The sequence below is a fragment of the Neopelma chrysocephalum genome, unplaced genomic scaffold (genome assembly GCF_003984885.1).
Source record: "Neopelma chrysocephalum unplaced genomic scaffold, ASM398488v2 Primary Assembly neopelma1_24, whole genome shotgun sequence".
NCBI classification, from domain to species: Eukaryota; Metazoa; Chordata; class Aves; order Passeriformes; family Pipridae; genus Neopelma; species Neopelma chrysocephalum.
This window is the reverse complement of record NW_020897693.1, coordinates 6,125,330-6,142,078: the sequence shown is the minus strand read 5'-3', so window position 1 is coordinate 6,142,078 and position 16,749 is coordinate 6,125,330. Positions and strand designations below refer to the sequence as shown.

General features: G+C 36.8%; 1 protein-coding gene across 11 annotated transcripts in view; it reads left to right on the top strand.

Moving 5' to 3' along the window:
* Positions 1-3,636: 3,636 nt before the first annotated feature.
* Positions 3,637-16,749, top strand: part of PLEKHA7 (pleckstrin homology domain containing A7) — a 103,270-nt gene continuing 90,157 nt past the window's right edge. For 10 of the 11 annotated variants that reach the window (XM_027701116.1, XM_027701160.1, XM_027701154.1 and 7 more), the window contains exon 1: positions 3,764-3,849. In XM_027701116.1, coding sequence (XP_027556917.1) covers positions 3,779-3,849 — 71 coding nt within the window. In that variant the 5' untranslated portion in view covers positions 3,764-3,778. Of the gene's footprint in view, positions 3,850-16,749 lie in introns of all 11 variants that reach the window. The other variant, XM_027701128.1, reaches the window with a different exon arrangement.

Sequence of the window (16,749 nt, the reverse complement as noted above, 5' to 3'; positions counted from 1 at the left end):
TATAACACTTTGTATGGGAGTAAATTACTGATTTATGGTATTGATGTTACAATAATTTCTGTGTGACACTTAATTCTATTTTTATGAATACTAGACATTTTATATGCATTTTGATATATCATCACATAATTGTCTACAATGTGCCTGCTCTCAGTTCTAGACTTGATGAAGTTGATTTAGATTTTGGTAATGTGTTTAGTTTCTATTTCTCCTTCAGCCTGGCTTTTTAGTTTAAGCAAATTTTCCATTAGCTTACCAAGGATGCTGCTTGTTTGAAATGCCTGAAAGTGGTCATGAACTTACTGTTCTCCAGAGTTTCAGCCTGTCCTTGCTTTTGAAGTGCAGTTAGATCTCAGTTAAGTATTTCATACCTTTTCAAGTAGCAGCATTAAGTGCTCTAACAGGTCACTTCCTTCAATAGTAAGGTCACTGTAAATTCTGGAACACACAGTATTTGTGCCTCAAACTTATTTGTTTAATTTCGTTCCTGCAAAGTGATGAGTATTACTTGGAATGCTATGCCAAACTATACTGATGTGGTTATTTTTAAGTGAAGTTTGCTGGCTCCAAAACACGGAAGTAAAATTCAAACAGACGTGAGTGCAGTTGGAATGAAATCCAGTTGTCTCTGTCAGTGGAGATAGTGTTTGGCAAGTACATCTGGATCCCAAAAGTGGTTCTGTTCTGTGATCCAGCCTTTGTGTAGAAAGAAATAAAAGGGACACTTGGAAAGTGTTGGGTTTCATTGTGTGGAGGCTTTCTCTTTGGTCCTTGCCAGATTTTCTCTTTCCCCTTTCTCTGTCTTAAGCCACACTTTCCTTTCCTATTTCCAAATGACTGAACTCAGGTTTGATGCCTGCCAGTGAAGGATTGTGCTTCAGTAAAGATCATCTTAAATACAGTTTTTGTCTGCCTATTGTCATCTTTAAATGCTATGTAATGCTCTCCACCTATTTAAAAACTGCACTTTCCACCACATTTTAAAATTTAAATGGCTTTTATATTTAAATTTCAGAGCACAGTAATGCTTCTGTTGTGTTAGAGCTAGGAGCAGGAGACAAAAAGAAAGCTGTATTCTGAATATTCCCACACATCTTTTCCCTCAAATGCTACAGCTGTTTTATTCTTTCATAAACCTTTAATCAGAGGATTTCAATACTTAATTACAAAAAAAAATATAAAATTAACCTTGCATCATTCCTTTGCTGTCAGCCAGTATTTTGCTTATTATGTGGATAAGCTAGGCATTAAGGGACTATGTGATTTTTGCAAAATGGCATGGCAAGCCACTGGCAGCCTCTAAGACTCCTGGTTTATAAGCCTGTAATCTTCTGACTTGACACTAACATTCTTTTCAGCTGGCAAATCCAGTGGAAACATCCTAAATCCTGATTGGGACTAAGTAAGAAAGTTACTGCATAAATGTGCTAATGCTGTTGTTATCAGTGTTGAGAAGACACTGATTAAAAAATTGAGTAAATATACAAAATAAAAGTGTGAGTGACTTAAGGATGTGCACACAAGGTGACTCCTCAGGGCCAACCACAGCAGTGTAAAGGAATGACTGGCATGTCCCTCAGCAGCTGTGGCCATAGGGGTGAAAGCTGACAGTACTTACCCTAACACCCCTCATTAGGCAAGAGTGAAGGTGACTCAGACAGACCTGGTAGAGTTTTCTCTTCCTCTTGCATGCACACAACTTTTTTTTGCTGTTACCCATATGGTTTTTGAGAGTCTTGAGCTTTGAAGTTAATGCTCTATAGTAAACATGAGGGAGATTATGCTTTCTCAAGTCTGTTTGTAAAAATTCAGCTGATACCACAACATTATTTGTGCTTGAATTGCCTTTTCAAGCTTTTTCTTTACAGCCAGTAGAGAGAGAAAAAATTATGCAAAGTGACTTACCCAGGAGCTTCTTTGTTTTTTCCAGACATATCAGTTGAACAAATAAAATAAAAAAATTACTTCTCTGGGAAGACTGTGCTCTCTTTATGTTATCCTGGTGTTTTTATAGGACTTCAGAAATTGGTGCCCTATCCAGTGACCTATGGTATCCATGTTATTCTGTGTGCAAGCGTACGTTGTATTTGTTGTGGAAAATGGCCTGTGATTCCCCAAGTTGTAGCTGGTGGGAACAGTCAGTTGAGTGAGCTCTGTGTATAACAGTGTGCAGAGCCAATTAATAAGCATTCCCTTTTTTTTTAGGTCTAAGCCCTTATTGTATAGCCTGTGAGTGTTTTGGGTTCCTCCGCCCACTGGTTCAGCTCTATTTGAAATGTTACCACGTTTCACAAATAAGCTACCGTTTTTTACACCTTGACAAATAATACTTAGGCAAAGTGAGATAGCACAGTGGTGTTAAAGCACTATAAAAGCAGTTGAGTTACGCAGACAAGAAACTAAACATTTCACTGAGATAGATTCAGTTTTAAATATAAGGTATATTTAAGGTAGAGGAACAAGCTCCCATTCTTTTAAATCAGACTTTAAAAGGTACCTTGGATAGTGACAAAGTTTTGTACCATTTTTCTAATGACTGAGATGTTGATTATAAACTAGAGATAAACCAGGAGAAACCAATTCATTGTTTTCCAAAACTGAGAGACAAAACTAAAATAATATGAGAGTAAATAGTATGTCTTGGGGTAGAGGTATTAAACTCAACATTTTAATGTTTTCCAGTGCAGCTAGCACAGGAAATGAAATACTTAAAAAATCTCTTTTACTTAGTATTTTGCTTAAACTAAGCAAATCTTCATGTGAGGGCACTGTACACCTTCTTTAAGAGTAGTGTAGGTACATAATCATTTAAGTCTGTTTGACATTAGTCATGCCACTGGGCTATGCTGTGACTACTCACATCTTCCTGCTTTCCAGTAGTCTTTTTCTCTCCTGAGGAAGCCGTGCCCAAATAAACTTTCACGCAACTTACCCCTGTACTGTATATCAAAAGAAATCTCACTTTTGATATTTCTTTGATTTAAGCAGTAGTAAAATACTACAGGAATGCATGCACATAATTTTATTTCTGTATTCAGTAGCTTAAATAATGTGGTTTAAGATTCCGTCTATCCTTCCCTCTTGCTTTCCCATAGTTGAGGGTGTAGCACGAGAGGATTCTTTTTTAGCAGGGGAAACTCAGTATGATTTTTTACATTGCTGCGATGTGCAGTGCAATCTGATGTTGCTTATGAAACAATAGTATGCAGTGTACATTTAACTGAAAATTTTAAACGAAGCTTTTGTCACTTAAGTTCAAGGTCGTGGATCTTGTGCATTTTCAAGGAAATTCTTGTAATGGGCTAAAACCATGTTTCACCTGCAGTCTGGCTCTTCATTAGCTGATCGGAGGGATTTGCGGCATTGGCAATAAGTTCTGCTGGTTGCTGGCTGCCTGCCAAGGCAGGGCTGCTGTTCAAGGCAGCAGGTCCCTGCCTCTCGCCAGCCTGAAAGGCACTGTGCTTTCAGGAAGAATGCAGTGCAGGGCTTTATGTTGAGTCAAAATCGACGGGCTGTCCTTGCTTTACTGAAACAATTGCGTGTTTATGGTTTTGTAGTACGTGATGTCATGAGGGTGTTGGCTTTTAGGAATTTCACTACTGAGGAAGCAGTTTGAAATGCAGGCAGAATCCTCAAGACCTTCGAATATGCACTTGGTTTCTTTTTAGTTAGCTTTGAACAAAGGTACAGATGGATACGTACGTACATTTTTTTTTTTTGTAAGGAATTAACATATGGAATATAGAAGCGCTTTAAGTGGATACAATACCTGAAGGCAATGTCGAGTCAGTCTGGATTTTCAAACTCTGTTCCTCTACCAGGATATCCATTCTACCAGGTGTCATGCAGGTATATCTTGTTTTAAGTTTCATCTTTTAATGCACTTGTATATAGAGCTGTAGCATGATGCTTGTATTAACAGATTTTTTGTTTCCATATCTTTGTTCTCTGAAAAAAATTATGATATTGGAGAATTAAGAAGCTGGAAACCATAAATACAGTTTTAGAATGCTTTGTGTCTGACCTTATAATTAAGTTCACATTTATTTAAGTCTAATGTTTTTTATTTCTAAACATACTAAATATTTTGAGAGGTTTTCTAACTGGAAAAATGAAGTTGTAACCTTGGAGATTTTTTTAAGTGAGTTGTGTGTTTGGATATTTCAGTTATTTATTAGGAACCAGATATCTACTGTTGAGAAATGGAAATTATACAGATTTCTAAACCATTATAATTTTAAGTCTTTTTGTGCATAATTAAGGTAAATAAACAAAAGTACTTACTGTCATTATGTTTTTAAGACAATTCACACAAAATGTGCACGTGTGGAAAGGTGATAAATGCCAGTGTTGTGGTAAAGCTTAATCGTACAAGCTTCTTACTGTTTTGTCTTTTTGACTCAACAGTCCTGTTCTGTTAAAAATCTTTGCTTCTGAAAGTGCTGTATAACAGTTTGCTAGTGAATGGTTTGGATTCTAAACATGAAATTACTCTTCCTGCTGTAGAAAACTGTAATATTGCATAATAATTAGAGGGAATGTGTTACAGTACTTCTGTGGCTGAAAGAGCTCAGGTTTCTGGCACACCTTAATACAGGAATGTAATCTCTGTTTATTGTGTCTAAATCTGAAGTCCCTGCCTCTCATGCTGCAACAGTAACAGAGGGAGGGGAAAATCTGAGTTAGGACAGGAGTTTTGTGCTATTACTCATCTTCCTGAAACACATATGAAGGGAAGGATAAGAGAATAAGTTAATTATTAACATATTCAGATCCAGAGAATGAACCTGACAAATAAACTTCATAAACTGCAGCATAGACAGTGGTATGGGTTAGTTTTGTAAGGCTGCAGTGATAGTCACTTATGAGTAGAAACAAAAGTGGTTTTGCACAGTGTTCATTTAAACACTTTTTTGTGTCTTTCTTGAAATAAATGCCTGCATTTATTTACATGTTTGTATCTCTGTAGCACTACCAAGGCTGTCTGCTCAAAGGTACCAGTAAGGTTTTATTGAAACTGGAGTTGGCCATTTAGAGGTCAACCACAGTGATTGCTTATGGTTGTTTGTCCTTTGGCCTAACTTTGGTGGATGCTGAAGTCCAGTAGCTTTTCTCCTTTCCCCCCCCTCCTTTTTTTGTGATAATAGGCATGAATAAACTGAAAATTAAAGACAACACAAATTCAGTAAATGGTGGTTGGTGTAAAAGCCTTCTCTTCCCATCAGTGTGTTAGGTTAGTCAAACACACAGCTTTTCACTGCTGCTCCTTGAGATCTGCATGACCAGAGCCACCACCCAACTCCCAGATTTCCACAGTGACCTTCTCAACTGAATGAAGGTCTTGTGAGCAGGTTCCAAGTCCTTGCCTTTCTGCTGTGAAAAGAGATAGATTGAAGTTCATGAACTTTTGGATCCCTGTGCCTTATCTGCATATTGGTTTTAATACACTCCTTTCTGTTTTTTCATTTTTTAAATAGTTATTCAGCCTTTCAATGAAGCCCGTGTTTAAGAATTTTCAGATAAGATAATTAGTTTCTGTGATACGCAACTGAGCGTATTAAAATCCTGTTTTATGTATGTAAAATTGGGTGGACTTACTTCCTTTCATGACTAAGTCATTCTGACTTTGCAACTCTTTTTGTTTCAGTATCTAAAAAGAGAAATTCTTTACATAGTGTACAATCACTGATAACTATGTAAAATTAGTATTCCTGCAGTTGTTTTAGAGCTCATCCTCGGTGCAGAATTTTCACTCAAAATAGTAACATACATCCATTTTTGTGTGGGGAGTAATGTACTTTACACAGACAGGGCTGAATTAGGGTCTTCATTCCACTCCAGCTGGCATATTCTGGTGAGTGAACTTTTTCCAGTAAAAGAAATAGACAGTGGGTCTACTGTTTATCATAACTTGTTTATGATCTCTATGGGTGGGAAGGTTAGACTACATTATGCTCAGTTTGGATCTTGGCAGAGACATTAACCTAATGTGGCTTGCAATTGGGATGTCATGGAAGTCCTGGACAGAGTTCTGGAGAAACTCTGTCTTCAGGAAACTTTTTGTCTTTTTTCTTGTAGTAAAGATTAATTTTCTAGAGATCAAGTTTCCATTGGGATTGCATGGTGTTCAGAATGGATTGTGTTTTGTTACCCATAAGGAGTAATAGTTTTGGAATAATATTTTTATGAAAGTGTGGTCTGAAGTATTGATGGCAGCCTGTTCTGGAAGAGGTGCACAGTCAGTATTTTGTTCATTCATGGTTTTCTAAGATTGCTTGGAACATTGTTTATCTTGGAGATGACCAAGATACAGTCTCCAAAACGAGGTCACTCAGGGTGGCGTGGCCTCTTGGTTGTCTGGATTATTGCGTAAATCAGGAGTACAATGTGGGCACTCTATTTTTGAGCCATATTGGAATTAATTTTTGGTATCCATGCAATTCGCAATTGGTGTTTCTTGGGAACTTTTTCATAGTTGAACAAAATTAGCAGATTATTATAATTTATTTTGAGTGTGATAAAAAATACCCTCTTGTTTCTTTTATAAGGGCACAACATAACGTCTGATCTAGATACTAGTTGTAGGAAATGCTCCACGTGATTGCAAAATGCTTCCTTGTAATGTATCATCTCTGTTCTGTTACAGATTTGGTATTTAATGTAATTCATCTACTTTAAGATAGGTAGCAGCAAATCTAAAATTAGTATTGGCTGTTAAACTTTAAATGATAGTCAAAACACACAAGTAAACCTGCCGTGTGCCATCACAGTGGCTAGAGTGGCATCAGCTGGGTACTTTTTCACCTGCTTAAGGTTTTAGTGTTGGGTTTTCTTTGTATGTCATATGGTGTAGAAGGAAGTCTGTTCAAAAGTCTTTGATAATGTTTGATTTTCATAAACCTAATCAGTAGAGATTAAGAACAAAGGCTGCACTCATGTCTTTTTCCCAGTTACCCTGGTATGGCAAGAGACCTTTATTGTAAGAACATTTGCTACCTCTCATTGCTTTAGGCTGCCAGACAAAAAGAGCGTAGTCTTGTGAGTATTTCTTTGGCAAAGAGAAGACGTCTAGTATCCTAGCCATGTTTGATGAGGGAAGCCAGAACTTTCAGCTCCGCTGGGATATTAGCAGATTGTAGCCATTTCAGAAAACAGTTGTTGTTTTTGTTTGCCTTAAAAATGTATGTTTAAACCCTTTGTTGAGTAGGAGGATGTTTTTTGAGTAAGAGGAGTTACATCTCTTTCCTCACATGGAGATGTGAGATAATACAAACCCCAGCCCTGTCTCAGCTATGGGACAATTTCTGGTGTTTCTGTGATGTAGCTGGAGTTTTGCTGGTGGACTGTGATACTCTTCATAGGAAGATTCCTCTTTAGAAAGAATCATCTTGTTTCTGACGCAAATGCGTAAGGGTAAAGGCATGGATGTTCTGCATAGCTGAGTGATTTTACCGTTTTCAATAGTTACGTTCAAAGTGGCAAAACAGTTTTTAGGGTTTATCAGGGCTGTCATAGTTCTTTGACCTAACCAATATCAGAACCTTCTGCATCCCTTTGTAATAATAGAATTTCTTCTTCTAGCAAGGTTGATGGAAACTGTGTTCACAGTGAGAAGTCTGCTGTTCAGATTAAGACGTCCTTGGAATTGCATATGCTATTTTACCTTTTCTATCTACTAATAAAGAAAGAAGAAAGAGCTATCCAGTGAAAACTTGTGATTTTGATAGTGAAAACTTGTAATTTTGTGAACTTAAGTCAATTGCATCTGTGCAGTTGATTCCAAATGCAGTAATGCAGATCCCACCCGGTCATAGCAGTATTGTAAGTAATCTATTATAACTGAAACTAGGCAGGGCTGATGTGTGGAAAGGGAAGAGATTTTGCAGCATTAAGCAACTACTTTTCTTTTGAGGAGGGAACTGCTACCCACTTCAAATGCTGGTCTTTTATTAGCATCCATTTCTTAAATTAAAAAAAAAAAAGCTGCTATATTTTGGACAGAGGAATAAATCTTGATCACCTCCATGTGTTAGAAGACAGTGAAGGCTTTTAAAGAAAAAAAATTACTGAATTTTCTTTGGAGCATAATCTGACAAGTTTGTAGTTTAAAGTGACAAGTTTAGCTAAACTAAAATCTTCGAGAAATAACGTGCCGAGGTAAATCGTTGTCAAGAATAACAAAAAATATATATAACAATATTTGCTTGTTTGGTAGTCAAAGTCCTGGGTGACTACTTAATATTGCTGTTCTGAATATTCAGCAGTATGCATGTGTATGACAGGGATTTAAAGTTGCATTTTTCTTGGAATAACTAAATCAGTTGAACAAAACTTCCTGTATTTTATTTTCTTTGTTGGTTCAGAACTATTCTCTTTTCCCTGTAGGGACAAGGAGAAAGGGAAGGGCAAAGTTTTTGACAAAATTGACAAAATGTATGCAAGAACATGGTGTGCTAAATTCGAGCTGCCCTTAGAAGCTGTTTCTCCATAGAACTTGATTTTTATATATGCCTGCAACAGAATGTAGCTTTCATGTTAGAAGAGGGAGATTGGTCTCTGCTTTTTGGAAGACTAATTCCTTCTTCAGGACTTAGGAAGAACTACTAAAGAAAGCTGGTGCTGTAGGAATATATTAAATTCAGGTTTAAGTAAGAGAGGGAATGATTAAAATCTGAAGAGGACAGTTTTATATATTTTATTTTCTGCAGTTTTTAAAATGTGGGCAGGCTATTTTTATATTAAAATGATTTAAACATGGTATATATAATTGCTTTATAGGTAAATGAAAAGATTGCTTTAAAGCGAAAAAATAACCCTTCTTTTTTTCAAGGGCCTCATGATTAGAATGTCAGCAGTTATTTGGGCTTGACAGAACAAACAACACATTAAAAACCTTTCCATAATAAAAAGTAACTCATTAAGCAAGATTGAACTTGAAAAAAGAGTTTAGCTTGCAGGGAATATATCTTAAGTATGGACTGCTCTCTGAGAAGACAAAATGATAGGAAAACTGCTAAAGATGAGACAGGTTGCAAGATCATCATCTGTAAATTTTGTGTAAAAAATTTTGTGTCCAGAGGATAGAAGTGTTGAAATGGTGAGTGAGAGATGCTGATTAAGGTGTGGGCTGGTGGTGTGGTTCCTACCTGACTTTCCTCAGTTGCTTCCTTGGAAGAATAGAGCTGGTAAGAATGCTTTTCTTACAGAATACTTCTGAAATGGCAAATCTCTTCACTCTTCCTGATCTCCTACCTCTTGTCTCCCCTCAACCCTCCTTTTTCCCTCACTCTATTTTGTTCAATTTTTTTCTTTAACTCTTCCCTTTTTTGTCATATGTGAACTGGAAATGAGAAGCCTCAGCTCTTTGTGACTCACGAGTAGATCAGCACAGTCCCGCACGTGGTTCCCTGGTGATCTCCAGGCCCAGGTGTGAAGCTGCGAGTGTGCTGATGCTGTCCCAGTGTTAAACTGGGCACTTGTCAAACTGTTGGCTGTGGTGTGGGGCCAGTTTCACCTGTGTTGAGTTATATTGGGTATTGCCTTCTCTAGGAATGTGTGTCACTTCTGGCTTTCTTATCCCAAGTTACCTTCTGGCTCCTCAGGTCTCTGTTCACATTCCGAGTGTGGCTTGGGTTATGCTTGATGGAAAGGGCGTAATCAGATGAATGCGTGGCTGATTGCAACAATTCATTATAAATCATTCTGTCAGAAAAGAGGAAACTGAGTAAAAATGTGAGCATTATCATAATGTTATCTATTAAGTGTCCTTAAAAGGAGACAGAATAATAAACTGTGGGTGATGCAAAGCAGTAGCTCTTATGTGGACTACTTACTTTTCTAATTAATTCTGACTGAAACTTTGAATATTTCTCCTTGTTTACCTTGTGCTATCTGGTATTTCAGGCTCTTATTCACAGAAATGTAATTGTAGTTCTTCTAATGACATTGGTATTTGTCTGGCTGAACCAGTTACAGCAAGTTCTGTGTAGCTTTTTTCTTAACAGCTATTTTCTAACATATTATTCATTATAAAAAACAGGGAAAAGGTCTAGTGTAACTAGACATTCAGATGTAAAGTATTTTGTACTGTCATTATTCTGAGGATTTCAGCATGAAGGGGCAGTTTGTTTATTTTTGGAACACTGTGCAATATTTCTGTTGTTTAAGGGAAATTTGTGTACATGTGTTCCAAAACAAAATTCATCTGTTGGTATGAATATACACCAACTTGGTTTCCTGAATGATGATTGTTCAGATTTCTGTTTGGTTCTTCTCTTCTTTCAGTTACCATTTCTGCTGCCTCAGTTGACTAATCTACTTACGGCATTAAGTTAACGAATTATCATAGTTCTTAGTTTAGTAGGGTGTTTCCCAAGATTTACCCTGTGATTGCTTCTCTTAGAGCTGAAGGTGGTCGGATACCCCTTGGTTCCTTTTTAAAATCCTTACGGGGATGTGTCTGGAGCTTTTCTGAGATTTACCTGGTGTATTGAGTGAGCCCAGATTATGCAGTAAAACAGAGGTCACAAAATCACCCTGTGATGCTGAGAGTTTATGGTCTTAATACAGTGGTTTTGAAATTAAATATGGAAACTAAGTTTGAGTCTTAGAAATTGGACCTAAAGAGAAATATTGTTCTTTCTGGTATACATAAGCATTGGTTTATAATAAACCCTGCAGTTTAAAGGATGTTTGTGAAGCATTAGTTGATAGTTTTGGAAATGTAAACTAGGAATTTGTTACACTTTGGTATGGAGAAAAAAAGTTGAAGCACTGGCAGAATATTTGTAAGGCATAAATTTGCAAGTTTCTTGTTTATGCAAATTCAAAACTTATTAAATCATAAATGATGGCATTGCAAAAGCTTAAAAGTTGCTTCTAAAACAATTAACTCTAGGAAAATTAAAACCAATGTGGTGATTTACGTTGAAATTTGAATAAGTGTCTGCTAATATTTGAGTTATAACAAATTGTTAAGTATAGATAGTATCTATTCAAATCACATGTAGGTTATATTTAGTCTCACTTCTTATGCTGTTATTTTGGCAGGTGTATGATTTATGACATTGTTAATCCAGTTTCATGAGTCCTGCAATGCATATGAAGGACATCTTCCTGCAGAAAAAGAGCATAAATTTGAGCACTTGGTAAATGGATACTTATATATTCCATTTTTAGAGTTTTTGCAAAAAAACAGACTACTTCTTTCTCACTTGCTGAGGAGAGCCATCTTAAATTTAAGACAGTTATCTAAAATAGACGGTGTGTCCTGTTGACGTGTAAATGCCTCTGTACGCTGCTGAGATGACTGCAATGCAGATAATGCTGATCGTGCTCTTCTTTTCAAAATTTACATCAGGTTTTCAGCTCCTGCAAGAGGTTTCATTTACTCATGACTTTGGGTAAGGAATGATCATCTGCTGAAGCAAACAATTACAGTGGAGAGGACTGTAATGGCTGAGATTATGACCTCATGTGGGGAGGATGCCAGGGCACTGCATAACCATGCTGCTTCCCTGGCAAGTCTATCTTAGATATGACTTGCCCCAAGTGACAAATCAGGTGACGTAGAGCTCTTTCTCAGAAATTAAGACCCATGCCATTTTCAGGCATTATTACACTTTAGTCTCTTTCCTTGGAAACTCTTGGATGTTGTACCTTTAAGTTTTGCTTGCTGTGACATTACTGACATTAGTTCTCTCTCCTCTGTGGCTACTGCCTTCTTCTGAAGTGGGAGAGCATCTCTGCTGTTTTCTTTTACTCTTCAAATTTCAACTGTGCCTGCACTTTACTACTCCTTTCCCTAAGGTGTTGAGACCTGTCCATTTTCCCTTTGGCTTTGCAGAGCCTTCTGTTAGAGGACTTGTCTCTCTGCAAGGTTATTGTAACTTTCTTGGAGCTTCGTAGCACTTCCCCTCCTCTTCTTTAGTCCCATTTAGGTAATCCACATTTTACCTACTGCTTTAACTACATCATCCGTTTGAAAAATCCGTTTCTTGGCTCTCCTGTTAAACTGCATCAAGTTCAAGCTTGTCTTTCTTGCTTTAAGACATGCCATTAGCTCTGTCCCCACTCTGGTTTCTTACCAGGTTACTCCCTCTGCTTAAGTCTATTCAGATGTGGATGTAATAAAAATTACTTGGTTTATGCTAGTCTGCTGTTTACCAGGTAAGATTTGAAATTTGTCTTGCTTTATAGAATTTGTAACTCTTGGTGTGTAAGACTAAGTATTCACCCGTTATTGTTCTGAAAATGTAATTGTCTGGTCTTTCTCAGCCTATTTTGACTTTTACTGCTTTTCCTTCCCTCCTCCTGTCCCCTTTCAGGTAAAATTTGGAGTGTTTTTCTTCATTTTCCTACAGCCATTCTGTCTTTTCCATTGCTCTTAAAGAAAAGGTTGCCTGAAGGGAAGTAAAAGACAAGCTTGGAGCATTACCTATAATTGTGAAGTCTTTTAATTGTGCCTTTGTCTTCTGTTGGGGAAGGTGAGGTTTGAGGTGATTTCACAGATCCAGAAACATTGTTCACGAAAGTTTCTCTGCTGTGAATTGTTCCCATTAGCGAAAAGTCAGCATGTGCGTATTGATTAGAGAAATGTACGTATATATTGCAAATCAGCTAGATTTTAATTAGAATGATTTTCATGGGTGTCCACAAGGTACTCCTGTTGTTTTAACTCCAGCTTTTATGAGCTGTTCAGTGATATCTGAAGAACGGTAGGAAGGGTTGGTATAGCTTTTGGATGGGGAAAGATGAAGTCAGGTTTTCATTCTGATTCCAGCTATTCATGTGGAAACCTTACAGGCAGGTTTATTTTTTCCCTGCGCTGTGTTACCATAGATGGATAAAATGCAGAATATTTAGTATGCGGCCTGCGTCTGCTTGTTATGCTAAAATCTCAGTTCGCAATTCAGAATTGTTACAATTAAAGAGAAGCAGCATGGATCTATTAATACCTACTAAGATTCTTTTATGTTCCCTGGCAGAGGTGTTTTTCTTTTATGGATTTATTGCTGCTGTCTGCTGGGCCTGCCTTATTTCTGTGTGCTGAAAACATTAGGCAAATGTGCAGTGGATTTGCTAATGTAAACTTTTCTATTGCTCTGCACCATGGCCCTTGATTTCACTCAATTGTGCTTTGTCTCTATATTCTTTTCTGCCCACTCTCACCCTGCTGTGTCATGATTTGCTGTATGTCGGATACTAAAAGCTCTTAAAGATAAGCCCCTTATTTTTAAGCACAAGCTGTTCTGAAAACCTCAGTTGCTTAAATGTCATAATTTTACATGTTTTAAAACTAAGTTATTGTAACAACCAAGGCATTGAATGTTTGTAGTTAGTAAGTTTGCATAGTCTACTTACTGCATTGATTTGAAAGAAACTTCCTGTGTAGTTTACCAATATTGATGTGTATTAAAATAATCTTCTAAAATATTCCCTACTCTTCCCAATTTCAGTTTAACCTTGGGTAGAATATGGTTTGTAAAAGTTCACAAGCATACTCCCATAATCTCTGGGTTTTGTATTATGACTGTGAATTTTTAGAATTTGGAAGTGTTACAGAGTCAGTGGCAGCATTTATTATTTTCTACTTGAGTACTGGATGGGTCAGGGACTGCAGTAAGTGTTTGGGCTGAAGTTCTTTGAAGCAATGCTGTTACCTAATTAGTTCTCTTAAGTAGATGTGTCCCAATATGTGAATCCATTCTCTGCTCCGTTATTTTTAAACTACTGTCTCTTCCTTGGTTGTTTTTCCAGTTGTGAATATCCTGATGCTATGTGTTGGTCTTGATAATTTATTCAGCTTCACCTTGCATCACATATAGCAGATTAAGCCCTGCTTGAGTACTAGCCAGAACTTTTTTGGTGGAGTGATCATCGTTAATCTGCTGATCATTGTTAAGTGCACTGATTTGGAAGTGGAGATCTGTAAGTGTTGGGACATGTGTCTCGGATCAAAGCCATGTATGCTTATATACTTCATAGAACTCTGATGAAATATTGGCAACCTTGACTGGAGCCCAGCTGGAGGCACCATGTATTGTGCAAGTGATTGTGGTTCAGGTTTAGAAATGCAGCTCAGATTGTTGAATTAGTTTTTTCAAAGGAAGATACCCTTTCTAGACGGTGGAAAGAAAAACTGCTTTAGAGCAAATTGATAAACTCATACGGCATGAATTGTCCCGTAAGAATCTGCTGAAACTAGTTTGAATGTAAGAGTTTCTTTTACTGGGCTGTTGTACTACTGTCAGCCTTCTGATGCATGGCAATATTTATCTTTAAAGCGTTGAAGTCAGAGCTATGCAAGCAATAAAGTGTACTCAGTACTAAGGCCATCTTTTTGAGCTCAAAACATGATCATTTGTTTCCAAATGGCATCAGCTTGATTTAGTCTGGATCCAAAGTTGTCGTGATAGGGCTTGGGTCATGATGTGCTCATTTGCTTATCTTGCTGTGTTCTGTGGAGAATTCTCACATACACAGAAGCTGGGGAAATTTTCCTTGGTGATAAAGAAAGGACAGAAAGCAGAAATGGGCGATACCCATAGGACAGAGGTGACTTGGCAGATGACTATAAAGCTGCTGCAAGGACATCAATTAACATTGTCACAAAAAAAACCCCTATAGTTCTGTTACCTTGGTCAGATGTGCTTGGTAATTTATGCTTTGCCTAAGCTGGTGTCTTCTTGCAACTATTCTTTAAAAATGCTGCTGAAGTAGTGAGAGTAGAAGCAGTAGCACAAAGGGTGTTTGAAGAAGAGGTGAAGGTTGTTTCCCTGTGTCCTGACTATCTCTACTGTCCTGCTTCCCATCCAACTTGATCTGCTGCTCTTCTGTGATTTAATCTGTTTGTTTTGATAGTGTGGTTTGGGGTTTTTTAAAAAATGAAAATGTTAATAATTTAGTCTTATTTTTGTAATTATTTTGTAACGTTACACACTTTTGTTTTGCGAAGTCCCAGTGCCCTGCAGGTGTGTTTCAAAGAATATGTTGTCTGTCTGCTGCCTATTTGGGTCACTGTGTTTTGGTGCTAGCGTGAAATTACCTGGGAATCTAATCTGATGGATGTATGGTCACTGAGTAATCACTAGGAACTCTCTTATGAAAGTGTCTTCACTTTAATCCCTCAAGGATTTTTTCTGTTGTTTGATTAGTGAAGAACAAAAGATTTTTAACTATGATTTATTGTGAATGTAGAGCCAAAAGGACATTTTCATGAGAAGCAACAGCTAGTGTGTCTGAATACACTTTTGAGGCAAATAATTTTGTGGTGTAAACAAATGAAGAACTTTTTTCATTTAATATTTAAGTATACAACATGATGTGAGATGTGTGGTTTTTTCTATTTGCTACTTTGAAAGCAGTGGTTGTAATTTTAACTTGGAACTTGCTTTCCTTAAATTCATACTGCATGCTGACATTTTGGAACCTTTAAAATCTAATGTTCATACTTTGCTTCTAATATGTTACTTGCCTTTTATGACATGTACCCTAATGTTTGTGAATTTGGAAGTTCTTTTTATTTAAGATCCTTCAGGAAGATGAGATAATGCTTGAAATAATTTCAGTAGCCCTTGGGCTAGAAATAGACACCTTGATTAATATGATTAATACTATTGGTATCTTACAGCTGTTGTTTCTGAGTCACTTCTGCTTTCTACTAGTGTTCTAATTAGTGTTTTTCTTTCTGATACAACAGAAGTTAAAGGCTTCTGTGCATAGTACAAACTGAAGCATTCGCAGTATTTGACGAATTGCCAAATATGAAAACTTTATAATTCAACAAATAAAATTGGAATTACTTATTGGCTTTTCTTGTTTTAGTTTAATATTATGAGTTCATGTTGAGAGTTGATACTGGCTTCCATCACTTCATAATTTTATCAATAAATTTTAAAATATAAGGAATCCAACATAAAAGTGTTGTAGAGCACACATATAATAACTAATGTAATTAGTTATTGCTAATAGATGAAGTCTGTTTCCCAGAACGGAGGAAAGCCAAAGACTGCAGTAACAGAATCGTTCTTCCTATCCCTTTTATGTATTATGTAGATGTGATATGATTGAGGTGCAAGTCGAAGTACTAAAGATAGCCAGGAAAACGTTTGGAATGATTTAAGCTAATAATTAGGTAGTTGGCAGGATGAAAGTTTGTTCCTTTATTTTAGATGTGACTTTCAAGAATACTTCATTTTCAGTTAATTAAGGGTAGAATAAAACTCCGTGGAGCTAAGATCACTTCTTTCTCACCTGAGTTGTGATACTGGTTAAGTTTTAAATAATGTAGAAAAAAATTTTAGTGTGAAAAGGAAAATACAGCTAAAAATGATATATTGTGTGTATAAAACTTGTTTTTATTACCATTCTAATGCTTATTTCTAAAGATATAACTCTAAAACCACTGTCACACAAGATTGTTCATCTTGAATTCTGATCTTTTCTTTTCTTTGCTGCACTAGAAAATCTTACCGTTGTTAAAGTCAAATCCACTGCATTTTAGCAGATTATGTACACTGTAGCACAAGTAACTTGAACATCTCTGTGTTTCCTCCTAATAAGCACAACTGTGAGTGATCAGCTGTAAGACAAATGGCTGGTTCTGACACTTCTTGTAAAGCTTGGATTTCTCAAGTGATACTGGCAGTTGATACCAAGTGCGGCTTTTGTGATAAGGATTGATTACTTTAATGTTTCATAAAAACCTCTGTTTAGGCACTATATGTTAATAGTTTACTGCCTTTATTA